Source organism: Sebastes umbrosus, chromosome 1 (genome assembly GCF_015220745.1).
Source record: "Sebastes umbrosus isolate fSebUmb1 chromosome 1, fSebUmb1.pri, whole genome shotgun sequence".
Taxonomy (NCBI): domain Eukaryota; kingdom Metazoa; phylum Chordata; class Actinopteri; order Perciformes; family Sebastidae; genus Sebastes; species Sebastes umbrosus.
Genome location: NC_051269.1, coordinates 41,523,691 through 41,540,297, shown reverse-complemented (window position 1 = coordinate 41,540,297; position 16,607 = coordinate 41,523,691). Strand labels below are relative to the sequence as shown.

The window sequence follows — 16,607 nt, the reverse complement described above, 5'->3', positions numbered from 1 at the left end:
GAGAAGAAGAGGAGTCATGCTTCTGTGGAGGAGCTGATGTCCAGATCCAGAACCAGACCTGGACCTCAGACAGCCAGTCAGACCAGCACTGTACAAAGTAAGACTGTAGATCGGTCTGCTGATGTCTTCATGTCTGAAAACAGAACTTGTTGTTTTAATACTGACTATTGTTGTGACAACCATTTAAGATCTGCTCCACCATACATATCTGCTCTGCATCACTTGTACTTTGTTCTCCTTTGAGAGAAAATCTGAACTGAAAGGACTAAATTTATATTTTTATAGTTTTGTTTTTTATGTTAGAAGTCCGTCTTTGCATTAACCAATCAGAATGCTGTTTGTTTTCCATCTGCATAGATGAAGATGGAGAACTATTAAACTCTGTGTAAAGCAACAACATCACTGTTCTATCACAGACAGACAGTCACACTGACGAAAGGGGAGTTTTTCCTTGCCTTTGTCGCATAACAATACATGCTCATGCTTTTGTTGGGTCTCTAAATTATAGAGTACGGTCTAGACCTGCTCTATATGAAAAGCATCTTTAGATAACTTCTGTTATGATTTGACGCTGTATAAAAATGAATTGAACTGAACTGAACTGAACAGGAGCCACAGACTTTGAACAACATTAGCGTTCCTGCTACAGTCTCCTTCTCTAACTTACAAACATCTTGTCCTGCAGAGCAACTTGTTGAAAAACTATTAAAAATAAATATAAAAATAACTTTGACGTTAGTTTTGACTTCAAGAAGGGATGATAACTTTATAACCTTTACTTCTTTATATGTTGTTATATTGATTATTTTCATATTGGCATTGGAAATAATAAGTTTCTGTGTTTTGTCTTAAACTTTGTTTCTCTCTTTCAGCAGATAGAGGTCTGCAGGAGGTTGTAGATGAACATAAGATCAGTCTGAGGAGGAGATGTGAACGTGTGACTGAAGGAACTGATGAAACAGGAAGTGGAACCCTCCTCAACAGGATCTACACTGAGCTCTACATCACAGAGGGACAGAGTGAAGAGGTTAATACCCAACATGAGGTGAGGCAGCTTGAGACAGCTTCCAAGAAGAACACCCTCCATGATGCTCCAATCAAGTGCCACGACATCTTTAAAGCCTTACCTGACCAACAGGGACACATCAGAGTTGTTATGACGAACGGCGTCGCTGGCGTTGGAAAAACCTTCTCAGTGCAGAAGTTCACTCTGGACTGGGCAGAGGGCTTGGAAAATCAAGATGTCAGTCTGGTGGTTCTGCTTTCGTTCAGGGAGCTGAACTTGATTAGAGATGAGCAGTACAGTCTTCTCATGCTGCTCCATGTTTTCCATCCAACATTACAGAAGGTCACAGCAGAGAAGCTCACTGTCTGTAAAGTTCTGTTCATCTTTGACGGCCTGGATGAAAGCAGACTTTCACTGGATTTCCACAACAACGAGGTTGTGTCTGATGTCACCCAGAAGTCATCAGTCAACGTGCTGTTAACAAACCTCATCCAGGGGAATCTGCTTCCATCAGCTCTCGTCTGGATAACTTCCCGCCCTGCAGCAGCCAATCAGATCCCTCCTGCATGTGTTGACAGGGTAACAGAAGTACGAGGCTTCACTGACGCCCAGAAGGAGGAGTACTTCAGGAGGAGAGTCAGTGATGAAGAGCTGTCCAGCAGAATCATCTCACACGTCAACATTTCCAGGAGCCTCGACATCATGTGTCTAATCCCAGTCTTCTGCTGGATCACTGCTACAGTTCTGGACCACATGTTGACTACAGACCAGAGAGGAGAGCTGCCCAAGACCCTGACTGACCTGTACTCACACTTCCTGGTGGTTCAGACAAAGAGGAAGAAGCAGAAGTACGGTGAGGGACATGAGACGAGTCCACAGGAGCTGACGGAGGCTGACAGGGAAGTTCTTCTGAAGCTGGGGAGGCTGGCGTTTGAACAGCTGGAGAAAGGAAACATCATGTTCTACCAAGAAGACCTGGAGCGGTGTGGTCTTGATGTCACAGAGGCCTCGGTGTACTCAGGAGTTTGTACAGAGATCTTCAAAAGAGAGTGTGTGATCTTCCAGAAAACAGTCTACTGCTTTGTTCACCTGAGCATTCAGGAGTTTCTGGCTGCAGTCTACATGGTCCACTGTCACACAAACAGCAACACAGAAGTACTGGATGTCTTCCTGGGAAAAGGATATGTTCATTCAACCCTGGATGACTTCCTGAGGAGAGCCATGAAGAAATCCCTTAAAAGTAAAAATGGCCACCTGGATCTGTTTGTTCGCTTCCTTCATGGCCTCTCTCTGGAGTCCAACCAGAGACTCGTAGGAGGTCTGCTGGGTCAGACAGACAACAGTCCAGAAATCATCCAGAGAATCATCAACAACCTGAGGGAGATGAACAGAGATAATATCTCTCCTGACAGAAGCATCAACATCTTCCACTGTCTAATGGAGATGAACGACCACTCGGTACATCAGGAGATCCAAGAGTTCCTGAAGTCAAAGAACAGATCAGAGAAGAAACTCTCAAAGATCCACTGCTCAGCTCTGGCCTACATGCTGCAGATGTCAGAGGAGGTTCTGGATGAGTTGGACCTGAAGAAGTACAACACAACACGAGAGGGACGACTGAGACTGATTCCAGCTGTGAGGAACTGCAGAAAAGCTGTGTAAGTCCAGATGTGATTAACTTTATAGATCAGTGTAGATTAGTAGTTTAGTTCTTCAAATATACACACTATAAAATTATTCCTATGTGTTCCACATGTTTATTACATAAATGAGTCAGTTGTATTTTGTCACAGATGTTCTTGAGCTGTTTCAAATGTTGAGTTACAAAATGTTTCAGTAGGTTTTGTTTCTAGCTGTCAAGTTAATGAACACTTGTTCTATTTATTTCTAATAATTGTTACATTTTACAGTTTTTTCTTTTCTATCTTTGGGGTGATGGAGACGACATGTGAACCTGGTAAAACAAATGAAAAAAACAAAAGATCAGCTGGCTGGTGGAGCGCTGGGTCTAACCGGTGTAACGGCAGCAACAGAACGTTTGCTGATCCGGCGGGGAGTCGGGGCGGTCCGGGTGGGATCAGAGCCCTGGTGCTGGGGTTTGCTTTCAATAGGCCTTGACCACATTAAACCTTACCTTGTGTGTTATTCGGCCCATCTCTTTCGTTTTCTTCAAATCCAAACTGTTTCCATGTTGCCGCAGTTTTAGTTTTCTTTGAGACCAGCTCTATCATGTCTCGTCTCGTCTCGTCTCGTCTCGTCTCGTCTCGTCTCGTCTCGTCTCGTCACTCCAAAAAATACTTGAACTTTCTAGTAAACAAACCTCTTCTTGTTTATAAACCAACATAACATCATAATCTTGTTTTTAAGTCTTTCCTTTTATTCTGTTACTCACAGAAGGAAACTCTGGTGTTTCTCTCTCTTGTTGCTGTAGAGAAGAGTAGTAACTGGAAATACACAGCTTCCACCAATAACAGCGGTCTGATGAATATATAACAACAGAATGGTAGAATTCAGACTTTTTAAGAGATCTTATACACACCAAAGATCAATGTTATGTTTTTAATGCTGATACACTGATAACATCTTTCTGATGACATTATGTTGAAAATAATGCAACCTTATTGGTTCATTAATTGTGTTTGTGAGCTGAATATGTTTGATGCTCAGAAAAGAGTGTTAATGACAAAACACCATGCAGTCATCAAATATATAATTATATGAATGTTTAATTATGTACAGGTCTAATATTATTACGCAATTTGTTTAATTTCTCTACCGTTTGGCAGCAGTCACTGAATGTTCCCATTTATGGACGTGAACCTGACAGCAGCAGGTAGCTAGAGGTCAACTTTATCAACTGTGTTATTATTACTTATTCACTGAGTTTTAAAAATGCTTTTCTAATCAAGAAGGCCTCATGCTAACTTTGTGGAGACAGACCTGGGATCAGATCACACTGACAGACTGGACATTAGGGAAGCCTCAATGTAACTACATTTTCTCTCTCTTCATCTGCAAGATTAAAGAAAAACAAAGATTAAAAGTCTGCAGGTTTGAGAGAGAGTGATGAGAATTATTGTTTCATGTCAACCAGTGAGATAAGATCAGCTGAACCACTGATGTGAGGAGCAAATGTTAATCAGAGAAGTATATATCAAACTGTTTAGTCATCAAATGCATGAAGTAAATATAAACTGTCCTCTTTCATAATAACATATTTTGTCATTTTTGTGTCATGACAGACTTTCTGACTGTGGACTCTCAGCTACTCACTGTGAAGTTGTGGCCTCAGCTTTGAAGTCCAACCCCTCCCATCTGAGAGAGCTGGACCTGAGTGACCTGCAGGATTCAGGTGTGAAGCTGTCTGCCGGATTGGAGAGTCCAAACTGTAGACTGGAGACTCTGAGGTCAGTTCACTGACTGTAGCTTATGTAGTTTGTACACACACTCTCTACGCACACAGGAGAGGCTTCAGTTGATTGTAATCTCCTCACCTCACCGCTATATACTGCCAGATCCTACACACTGGACCTTTAAACACAGACCTTATTTCAGGCATCTAACTAAAAACCCATTCAAAAAACCCATTGACTTCCAGACGAGGGAACAGGAAGTGCTAAAATGCTGACTCATTTCTGGGTTTTAGGACTCATTCCTGTAGCGCTCTATTTGAACATGTCTAAAGGTGCAGCACTCTTCAACAAACACGTATTGCACCAACTTAAAAGGCACATAAGTGATGATAATGAACGACACCATCTAATTAGAGGTTTCTATGGTTCTAAGTTATTCCCACGTTCTTTTTGACAGCAGATCTAACTGTGCTCTGTTTTCATGTCAGCATTGGCTTATTATTTGAAGCAAAAACCAAATAAATATTCTGCATCAGAAACATCTTTGCAGGTTCAAATTTTTTTCAAGTCCATCTCAATACAATACTCACATGTTCATATGTACATTCAAAGAGTTATTGATGTTGAGTGTTACGAGATGAGGACTAAATCCACAGTCTGGTTCTGTGTAAAATGACCTGTAACGTTGATCTTAAGCTAATCGGAGGCGTCAGCAGTCTGAGTTATATCTATAAGGGCTGGGTGACTAGGAGAAAATCAAATATCACAATATGTTTTACCAAATACTTCGATATCGATATCGATGGTGCGACAATATTGTAGGATTGACTATTGGTGGTTCCACAAAATATTTACACAATGAGGTTTTTGATAAATAATCATCAGTAATGTGGATATAATGAGTAACTGTAAATGACAAATAATAGAACAGCTAGAACAGTCTGGTAAGTTCAGGGAATTACATCACTTTAATGTAATGTAGCCTTTAAAACCAGGAAAAGATGACACTGATGCCATATCACGATATGTATCGCAATTTTTATTTAATGATTTTGAAATAGAGTTTTGAATACCAGAATCGATATAATATTTGCTCCATCTGAGTGTATGTGGAGGTAGAAGGAAGTTACTGCTTTTATTGTTGTAGTCTGAGTAATGTGACGTCATATCTGTTCTGTATCCGTTCCAACCAAAACAAACCGCCGCGAACAGAAACGAGAAAGTATTAAACGTTGGCGGGTCTGCGTGGATACGACCTGCACCCTCACATGTTAAATCCAGCGTGGTAAACACTACACATCCAGTAAAGGATGGAAACACTTTGGGTTTCACACATTGACAGGAAAAGCACAGCTAGACGTCACGGCTAAAGCTGCATGCTAACTCTGTCACGGACAGGAAACGTTATCGTATCACGGTAACGTTGCGGTCGAGCCGGCCGTCGCTCTCGTCTCCGTGGTCAAATGGGCCGACGCTACGACTGTAGAGCACCCAGATACTGACATTTATGTTAAATGCATTCAAACGGCCCCGATGGAGCTGACCATGGATGTATAAAGAGAACGGAGCTGATGGGAGAGCTAGAGACCACCTTGGAGAAGTTACAGGAAGTAGACACGTGGGTCTACGTCCGGTTTTCAAAATAAGGTGTTAACAAAGGGAACTTTATATACTAAATACATCTATGAAAATAAGACTGATAGGATTATATTCACCAGAAGTATAAAACATTACATGTCCCTTATAAATTAAAAAGGAAATACCACTAATCTGTGAAGGAAATGTCTTTATTCTTTGATTTTTGGGTTGCTGGAAAAAATGTAATAAATAATTCCTGCCAATGACTGATATATTTGACTTCAGGACATCTCTGACTACATACATGCTGAAAATCAAACGTTTTTACTGGATTAATTTAGATATTTTCCAAAGTAAAAGTCCCTAGAAGTGTATGTATTGTGATTTTTAAGTATTGTGATTCGATTTTGCGATTTATTGTGTTTTTTGTTAAATTTTTTAACACTAGACCATGGAAAAAGTTGTTTTGACATCTGGATGATGTCTTTAGAAGGCTGACATTATGATGATCCACAATAACACAATGACAAAGTCACTCTACTCATTTTAGGGAAAAGATCATTGATTAGGACATATTGATGTTGAGCTACACATTTAAAACCTGAACACATCTGATTTGATTAAAAAGTGATTTTTATCTTCATCATTTATTCTTTATTCAGATTGAGGCGCTGCAGGTTGTCAGAGATCAGCTGTGCTTCTCTGGCCTCAGCTCTGAAGTCCAACCCCTCCCATCTGAGAGAGCTGGATCTGAGAGGGAACAACCTGAAGGATTCAGGAGTGAAGCTCCTGTGTGGTTTTCTGGAGAGTCCACACTGTAGACTGGACACTCTGAGGTCAGACACCATTTTTTACTTCTGTTCTGAGATTAATATGATGTGAAAGTCGTGGTGACACTAAACTGCAGACATAAGGCTGATATTATACTGATCCACACTGAGTACCTTAATGCTAAAGGACATTTTCTTCGTCAGTGGTTTAGTCCATTGACTGCGGTAGAGCAATGTTGAGCTACTAGGGGTGTGACGATTCACTCAGCTCACGATACGATACGATGCACAATATTGGGTTCACGATCTCGATACGACATTATAACAATAATTTTAACAAAACTTGAATGATGAAAATATAATACTGAAAAAGTATTTTTTTATTTAAAAGACACAAAATAAAAAACATCACACAACTTCTATGCTAATTTTGTCCGACTCCTCCATTAATACCTGGCTGCAAATCAGCTACAAATGCACTAACCACACCAGCACTAGGGATGTGACGGTGCACTAACCACACCGGCACTAGAGATGTGACGGTGCACTAACCAGACCAGCACTGAGGATGTGGCGGTGCACTAACCACACCAGCACTAGGGATGTGACGGTACACTAACCACACCAGCACTAGGGATGTGACGATGCTCTAACCACACCAGCACTAGGGATGTGACGGTGCACTAACCACACCAGCACTAGGGATGTGACGGTGCTCTAACCACACCAGCACTAGGGATGTGACGGTGCTCTAACCACACCAGCACTAGGGATGTGACGATGCTCTAACCACACCAGCACTAGAGATGTGACGGTGCACTAACCACACCAGCACTAGAGATGTGACGGTGCTCTAACCACACCAGCACTAGGGATGTGACGATGCTCTAACCACACCAGCACTAGGGATATGACGGTGCACTAACCACACCAGCACTAGGGATGTGACGGTGCTCTAACCACACCAGCACTAGGGATGTGACGATGCTCTAACCACACCAGCACTAGAGATGTGACGGTGCACTAACCACACCAGCACTAGAGATGTGACGGTGCTCTAACCACACCAGAACTAGAGATGTGACGGTGCTCTAACCACACCAGCACTAGAGATGTGACGGTGCACTAACCACACCAGCACTAGAGATGTGACGGTGCTCTAACCACACCAGCTCTAGAGATGTGACGGTGAGGAAATACTCCCACCGGTTAATAAACTTGTGATATCACCGTTGTTACTGATTAAACCGGACATTTTACAGGAAAAGATGACGGTCAACATGTGTAGCTTTCTTACTTTGATGTTTACCGTCGGGTGGCTGGCGGTGTGTCTGACCTCTCCGGTCCAGCTTTTGCTGCGGGGCCGCAGTGGTCTACTTGGCACCGCACCCACCGACTGTGACCGCTCGTCCTCCTCGCGCCGATTAACGTTACCTCATTAACGTTATGGTTCCCTTATATCATCGGCTTTAAATCTGAAATATTGCCAAATAGGCGCGCTTGCTTTTCGCTTCGACACCAAATCCTCCGCCATCTCTCGGTCTGTCAACTCTCTCTGGTCAACGTGTGTGTGAAATATGACACCTGCCGCTCTGAGCTGGCTCCTTACAATGCGTTCACTGTCAGATTGAACTGCCGTCGTCCGACTATCTATTGATAATATTCCACAAAAATGAACTAAATAGGTTTTATTTCTGTAATAAAAAAAAGCAAGCCGACGGTGGGGGGCGGTGCTTCACCTGCTGGTCTGAACTCAGAGCGCCCTCGTCTGGTCAAACAAAGCACTGAAAAAGACGAGAGACTGCAGATCAGTGCTTGTATGACTAGATGTACCCATGATGCCCTAATATCAGTATATCAGTTTTTCATCTCGACAATGCATATCGTCACGTTTTTATATCACTATATTTCGTGACATGATATTTCGTCAAACCCCTATGAGCTACACATTTAAAACCTTAATATATCACAACTCTTGACTTTTATCATGTTTCTTTTTTTTTTACAAGAAATGATAATAAAAAATACACAAGTATGAAGAATAAATAAATAATCTCTATTTCAGCTATCAGACAATAACAAATATATTCAGTATTTGTTTTTTCCAAGAAAAAAAACATGAATCTATATGATGCTTATACTGACTGAATAGTTTAAACTGAAGACGCTTTGATTTTATGACTCCACTATTCCTAAAACATATACAGTATATTGTAGAAGTCTTATCATATATATCTTTTGTTCACATTTCAACAAAATCGATCCTGACATATTTGACATCTTTAGAAACTTTGAGATCTTGAGTTGAATCTTGAATCAGTTTCTGTGGTTCTTATTTGTGTTTGGCTGCTCAACATGAGTTTGTATAGATGGATCTGTCAGAGTTTAAGAGGTGAAGTCACTACGTCTTTATTGAATTAGCAGCACGTTGTCATTAATATTAATGAGAGCTCTGTTTCACTTTTTGTATTTTACAGTTTTTAACCTGCATCCTGTTGGCTTCAGGTGTTTGGAGTTTACATTTTCTAAACTTCTACGTTCTAAACCTTCTTCAGCTCTGAACACATTATTAAACATTGAATGATTTCAAGCAGGAACGTTGTCTTCTAAACTTACATCATTTATTCTTTATTCAGATTGAGTGACTGCAGTTTGTCAGAGATCAGCTGTGCTTCTCTGGCCTCAGCTCTGAAGTCCAACCCCTCCCATCTGAGAGAGCTGGATCTGAGTAACAACAAGCTGCAGGATTCAGGAGTGAAGCTGCTGTCTGGTTTTCTGGAGAGTCCACACTGTAGACTGGAGACTCTGAGGTCAGTTCACTGACTCTCTGTTACTATTATAGATCTTATATCTTTAATTAACAATTGAACCTGATTTATGTACAAACATAACTTACATCCATAAAGTTGTTAATGTCCTTTTCTTCATATTTTCATGTTTCTTGAACTAAATTTAGTCTGCAGTCACAAAAGACTTGTTTCTTAAAGAAAGTGTAGAAAATGTCCACTGTTAGTTGTTAAAGTAAATGAATGTTTATCATTGTTGGTAAATGGTCACATCTGGATACAGAAGATCCTCTGAACTAACATTTATTTTTACATTGATCAAGTTTACTTCATGAAGTAGAAATATTTCTCTGGTTTCTGATTGTTTCAATGTATTCCACAAATAATGTCTGATCATTGGTATTGATCCTTCAGCACACACACATAGATGAACACAGAGATTAACAGCATGTTATTGATGTGTTGACATGATCAGGTGTATGAATGTTGTGGTGACATTTGGATGATGTCTGTAGAAGGCTGACATTATGATGATCCACAATAACACAATGACAAAGTCACTCTACTCATTTTAGGGAAAAGATCATTGATTAGGACATAGTGATGTTGAGCTACACATTTAAAACCTGAACACATCTGATTGGATTATAAAGTGATTTTTATCTTCATCATTTATTCTTTATTCAGATTGAAGCGCTGCAGGCTGTCAGAGATCAGCTGTGCTTCTCTGGCCTCAGCTCTGAAGTCCAACCCCTCCCACCTGAGAGAGCTGGATCTGAGCCTCAACGAGCTGCAGGATTCAGGAGTGAAGCTGCTGTCTGATCTTGTGGAGAGTCCACAATGTAGACTGGAGACTGTGAGGTCAGTAGAGGGTCGGAGTCGGTCCATGCTGGTTTCAGCAGTATTGTTGTGATGTGTTTCCTCAGGTAAGCTGTGAGAGGAGAACGGTGACACAGAGAGAGAGAACAGTCAGCCAATCAGATCAGCCAGAAGCTTGTTGTGATCATGTGTTAGAGTTGATGTGAAGAAGATGTTGTTGTTGTGTTCATATCTCCAGGAAATAAAGCTGGATTACAGCTGACAGCATCACATCATGTATAGAGACAGTGGTCCTCATCCATCAAACTGTCGTACCATCAAACCTGATCAGAAAGTCTTTGTTCTCTCATTGATCAGTTCATCTCTGTCACAGCTCTGAGATCATTCTGACTGAAGCCTCAGATCACTGGCTCTTATTTCATAGAACCATGGTTACATTTAGTAACCATGATGTGGTCTGCCCAAAGAGCTATTAAAGAAGGGTAACGGGATGAGGGTGTGGAGTTTTAGTGTCTTTATTAACTCGTTCCAGTCACTAGGAGCAGCAAACTGGAATGAGTGACGACCAGAGGAGGTGCAGACTTTAGGAACGACCATACTTATGAATTTGCTAGAACATAAGTTGGGGTTCCTGTTGGAGATATTGAGTAGTGAGTGGAGAGATGGAGGTTGATTTTGCCAATGATAGTTTTATAAATGAACTGTGTGCTGCATCAGTGACTGACAGCTGATGAAGGGAGTCTCTGTAAACACTGATTCATGACTTCTGTTCTCTTCTTCTCTCATCAGATGGAAGACGTGATCTCTGTCAGAGTGAGTGATCAGAAGAGTGGATGTGTTGAGAGGATCAGCCGTGTCCTGATGATCCACAGAGGTTCACCACCTGGACCTGCATCTTATTTTGTCTTTTTTTTATTCATTCATATATTCTGAACCCAACATGCCTCTGCAGAATAGTTCAGTTTATGGCAACATAACTGTAGATTAACACATTTAAATAGATCTTTCTGCTTTGCTTTGTGTCGCAGCTCCACTCTGTGGAACGATGGAGTTTTGCTGTTTATTTCCGCATATTTCTAAATAACAGTGGAGGTTAAAGCTGAAGTAGGCGAGATTGGAGCAAATATGATAAAAAAAAAATATATATTTTTATACTAAGGTCGCTATATCGTGACAGTAGTACATGAAACAGGTAACCTGAAAAAAATCATGTTCCTCTCTGTCCTTTCACAAACTTTCTAAACATAGTTACAAAGTGCTTGTGTAACCCACCCAAAATCTTCATCAACATTATCATCATAATCATAACTATCATAATGTGACATGTAGTATAATTTTACAAGCTCACTTGAATTTTAGTTTGGAAGAAAAACGTTAAATTGATTTATGGGTTTTCTATTTCACTGCCTAATCAGACACAGATAGACCAGGCTTAGCCACTTTGTTTTGCTTGAGTCATTTGTTTTCAACATTTTGCAGCAGTTGGCAAATGCTTGGTGTAATGAACTCTAGGTGGCAGCTGCGCTGCGTGGTGTGTTTTCTTTCCGCTGCTTGCTGTAGAGAGAGAAGACAATAAGTTAGCTCTCTGTAAGAAAAGGAAAATAAGATCCAGACCGTATATTCGTTTTGTGTGTTTTTGGTAGCTGGAGCTTATTGTAAGTCCAGTTCTGTATGTTTTGGTAGTTTGGATTTTGCACGTCATATTGTCCGATACTTGCACATTGTTTGACGATCTGTATGTTAACCACCTAGTCTTGCATTTTCCTGTATATTTTTTCTAGCAGCAAATGTAAGAATGTTATATAACCTTTTGTTGGCTGCAGTAATTATATTTGTACTTGGGATTCCTAAAATCAAAGACATTGGATACATTTCTAAATCCTTATCAAATATCTTTTCTATTTGACATACTATTTCAGACCAGTACTTCTGTAATTTATGACACGACCAAAGGCAATGGGTTAAGGTACCTATTTCGGTTTTACATTTGAGACACAGAGAAGAAAGTGAGGGGTTAAAATAAAAAAACTTTCGTTGACTTAACGGCCGCAGGTGTCCCTGTTAACAAGACATTTCTGAAAGTTACAAACAGTCCCTTTAAATAAATGTAACAAAGTTTGATATAAAGCAAAGGAAATGTCTTTGACCTGATGTGTCTTATTATTTGTCTTATAGTTATTCCTGTTTGGACACATTTGACCTACTTTCACTTTATTATAACAATACTCTCTGGCATGTTCAGGTTACAGAGTCAGTAAAACATCAAGAGCAACGATTGTCTTTTTGGACATCAGTGTACGTGTGTGATTGTATGTCGGTAATAGTGTGCGTACACATGGTGTTTCTGCAGGGTGGCAGACGGGTCCTGGTCCAGATGAGAGAGGAAAGCAGGACTCCTCATTCTCCTTGTGACTGCATCTGTTTACAAAAGGCCTCAAACTGATGCTGCTCCAACTCTGTCATCACCTTGTTCAGCCCGTAAATCTGTAAATAAAGAAGACTCGGTCAAAACCCAGTATATGTCTGGACCGTATGTGGTCAGTATGTGAATTTGTGGCTAAATTGTTACACAAATTGTCAGTGGTCATGTCTATAATGTTATGTGGTATTTATGCCTAGATGTTATGTTGAGTGTCAATGGAGCAGCTCGAATGTTAGCATTCCCTGGTATTGATCGATCAGAACTCCGTTCAGAAAACAAGTATTTTAAAGGTTGTTTGCTTGTTGTGTTGCGGACAGACCTGACAAAACATGAATTCAGACTTTTTACTAACCAGCATCATTATGTTGTTATTTCAGCATCATTTTGATCCGTTTATTGTTATTATTATTATTATTATTTTGGGTTCTTAAGGCAGTAGAGACGTGTGGCTCGCTCCCCGGAAAACGTCAACACAGAGCTGTTCTCCGCCTTTTCATTTTGAAAGAGCAACGACCAATGAGGAAACTCCAACAGACGGCCGACCAATCCTGTAACTTCATCAGTCAGTGACAGCTTTAGTGTTTGTAGGGCTGACCCTCTGTGGTGCAGCCAAAAGAGGGAAGGAAGTCAGCTGATTGAACAGGAGTGAGAAGTAACGACATATAATCATACTTTTTTTTTTTTTTTATTAAACAAATCCAAATGTACAACCAACATGGCTCATAGATCATTGCATTAGAGTAAAGGGACAAGGTGCATACAGAACAAGAACAAATGAAATATGTAAAATTATACATGAAAATAATAATAAATTAAATTAAGGGCTATACCTGTAATTCATATTCTTCTATTATACTAAGACGTTTCAATGCATTTTTGTTTTTCATGACTTTAAGGGCTTTTATGTAAGAAAGAAACTCAGAATGAAACACATTAAACCAGGTTTCACTTTCATATACTTGGATTTGTGCAAATAAAATTTTCCAAGAATGAGAATGTTATTCACCGGAAAGTCCTCTTAGTTATTGTCCATGACGAGAACATAAACAACATAAACAATGTCCTTTAGAGAGAAGTTTCCCAGATGAAACACTTTTGGGAAAAGCAACATATAATCATATATTATTCATTCTTGCCAATCCTCTTGATTTTCATGGGAGACTCCCGTTATTTAGAGGTTTTAAATGTTGTTTTATAGTGGCCACATGAGGCCAAGAAATGTTTTTTTTTTTCTCATTTTGACTGGAGGCTACTTGCAGGGCATTTAAGATAACCTTAGTATGTTAAGAAACTCCCATAACATTAGCTGTTTACACAGTTAGATAATGTTTTTGTTTTTTTTACTGTGTTAGCTGATGCTTCTTGTTTTTTGCACTATCCCCTTTACTGCTGAACACTGCAGATGTCCCCACTGTGGGACTAATAAAATCTTATTGCTGAACTTTCTGGAGTTAAAAAACAAAAAACACTTGCACTTTCCTTGAGTATTTCCATTTCTACGTCTACTTGTATTCTATTATTGCAGGCTGTCTGAGCCTCCGTATACTCTGGCTCTAATAAATACAGGCGGCCATCGACCTCAAAGAGCTCCTCCACACTCATCATCTATCATCTAAATATTCAGCCATGACATTGAACATCTTCTAGACGATGAACACTAAGCTACGCTTTCTGTCCTCCAACACAACAAACACTCTGGAAACAACTTATGAGACATAATAGAGCAACTTATGAGACATAATAGAGCATGGGGATGACCATCATAGACTTCTATCATAATGTTCTAAACCCTTATACACTCATTATTTATTTTAATTGATTAATTTGTGTTTATTTCTGATTTATATCCATTATTATATTATATTACACTACAATACAATTATTGACCAAAGGATTGGTTACACACATAAGATGCATTACTCACAAAACAATTACAGTTTATTATACATGTATGTTATATACTCATAATATACTCACTAGAAAATAGACATTATAATATATATTATATAGATACATGGTAATATATATATTGTCATTGTTTATAGTCATTCCCAACAGCCTTTACTGGCTCTAAATACAGTATATCACAGATCTGTACTCCCAGTAGACCACTTACACTTACACACCGAAAACTGACAATAACCTGATATTTTCAAGTGGAATTTAATTTCATTCATTCATTCATTCATTCTCACTGTGCAATATCATTTTACACTTGTGCAATTGCGTCGAAAGGAGCCAGTTGAGGTGGTTCGTGCATCTAGCACGGATGCCTCCTGGGCGCCTCCCTTGGGAGGTGTTCCAGGCACGACCAGCTGGGAGGAGGCCACGGGGAAGACCCAGGACTAGGTGGAGAGATTATATCTCTACTCTGGCCTGGGAACGCCTCGGGATCCCCCAGTCAGAGCTGGTTAATGTGGCGAAGCATAAGGTGAGGGAAGTTTGGGGTCCCCTGCTGGAGCTGTTGCCCCCGCGACCCGATCCCGGATAAGCGGTTGAAGATGGATGGATGGATGGACTTGTGCAATTTTGTTAATAGTCTGTTTATTGTCAATACTGTATATACTGCTCCTATATTTATACTTCCTTCTATTTAAATGGTTCATATTCTGTTACACTTTGTTTAGCTCTTTTTTACTGTGTTAGCTGATGCATCTTGTTTTTTTACTGTGTTAGCTGATGCATCTTGTTTTTTTACTGTGTTAGCTGATGCATCTTGTTTTTTTACTGTTAGCTGATGCATCTTGTTTTTTTACTGTGTTAGCTGATGCATCTTTTTTTTTACTGTGTTAGCTGATGCATCTTGTTTTTTTACTGTTAGCTGATGCATCTTGTTTTTTTACTGTGTTAGCTGATGCATCTTGTTTTTTTACTGTGTTAGCTGATGCATCTTGTTTTTTTACTGTTAGCTGATGCATCTTTTTTTTTTACTGTGTTAGCTGATGCATCTTGTTTTTTTACTGTGTTAGCTGATGCATCTTGTTTTTTTACTGTTAGCTGATGCATCTTGTTTTTTTACTGTGTTAGCTGATGCATCTTGTTTTTTTACTGTGTTAGCTGATGCATCTTGTTTTTTTACTGTTAGCTGATGCATCTTGTTTTTTTACTGTGTTAGCTGATGCATCTTGTTTTTTTACTGTGTTAGCTGATGCATCTTGTTTTTTTACTGTGTTAGCTGATGCATCTTGTTTTTTTACTGTTAGCTGATGCATCTTGTTTTTTTACTGTGTTAGCTGATGCATCTTGTTTTTTTACTGTGTTAGCTGATGCATCTTGTTTTTTTACTGTGTTAGCTGATGCATCTTGTTTTTTACTGTGTTAGCTGATGCATCTTGTTTTTTTACTGTTAGCTGATGCATCTTGTTTTTTTACTGTGTTAGCTGATGCATCTTGTTTTTTTACTGTGTTAGCTGATGCATCTTGTTTTTTTACTGTTAGCTGATGCATCTTTTTTTTTTACTGTGTTAGCTGATGCATCTTGTTTTTTTACTGTGTTAGCTGATGCATCTTGTTTTTTTACTGTTAGCTGATGCATCTTGTTTTTTTACTGTGTTAGCTGATGCATCTTGTTTTTTTACTGTGTTAGCTGATGCATCTTGTTTTTTTACTGTTAGCTGATGCATCTTGTTTTTTTACTGTGTTAGCTGATGCATCTTGTTTTTTTACTGTTAGCTGATGCATCTTGTTTTTTTACTGTGTTAGCTGATGCATCTTGTTTTTTTACTGTTAGCTGATGCATCTTGTTTTTTTACTGTGTTAGCTGATGCATCTTGTTTTTTTACTGTGTTAGCTGATGCATCTTGTTTTTTTACTGTTAGCTGATGCATCTTGTTTTTTTACTGTGTTAGCTGATGCATCTTGTTTTTTTACTGT

General features: G+C 39.5%; 1 protein-coding gene across 1 annotated transcript in view; it reads left to right on the top strand.

Moving 5' to 3' along the window:
• The window catches only part of LOC119489963 (NACHT, LRR and PYD domains-containing protein 12-like), a 42,188-nt gene that overhangs the window by 4,865 nt on the left and 20,716 nt on the right, over positions 1 to 16,607 (top strand). Inside the window, exons 2-5 of the mRNA XM_037773040.1 lie at positions 893 to 2,664; positions 4,249 to 4,413; positions 9,344 to 9,517; positions 10,181 to 10,354. Coding sequence (XP_037628968.1) covers positions 893 to 2,664; positions 4,249 to 4,413; positions 9,344 to 9,517; positions 10,181 to 10,354 — 2,285 coding nt within the window. The remainder of the gene's footprint in view (positions 1 to 892; positions 2,665 to 4,248; positions 4,414 to 9,343; positions 9,518 to 10,180; positions 10,355 to 16,607) is intronic.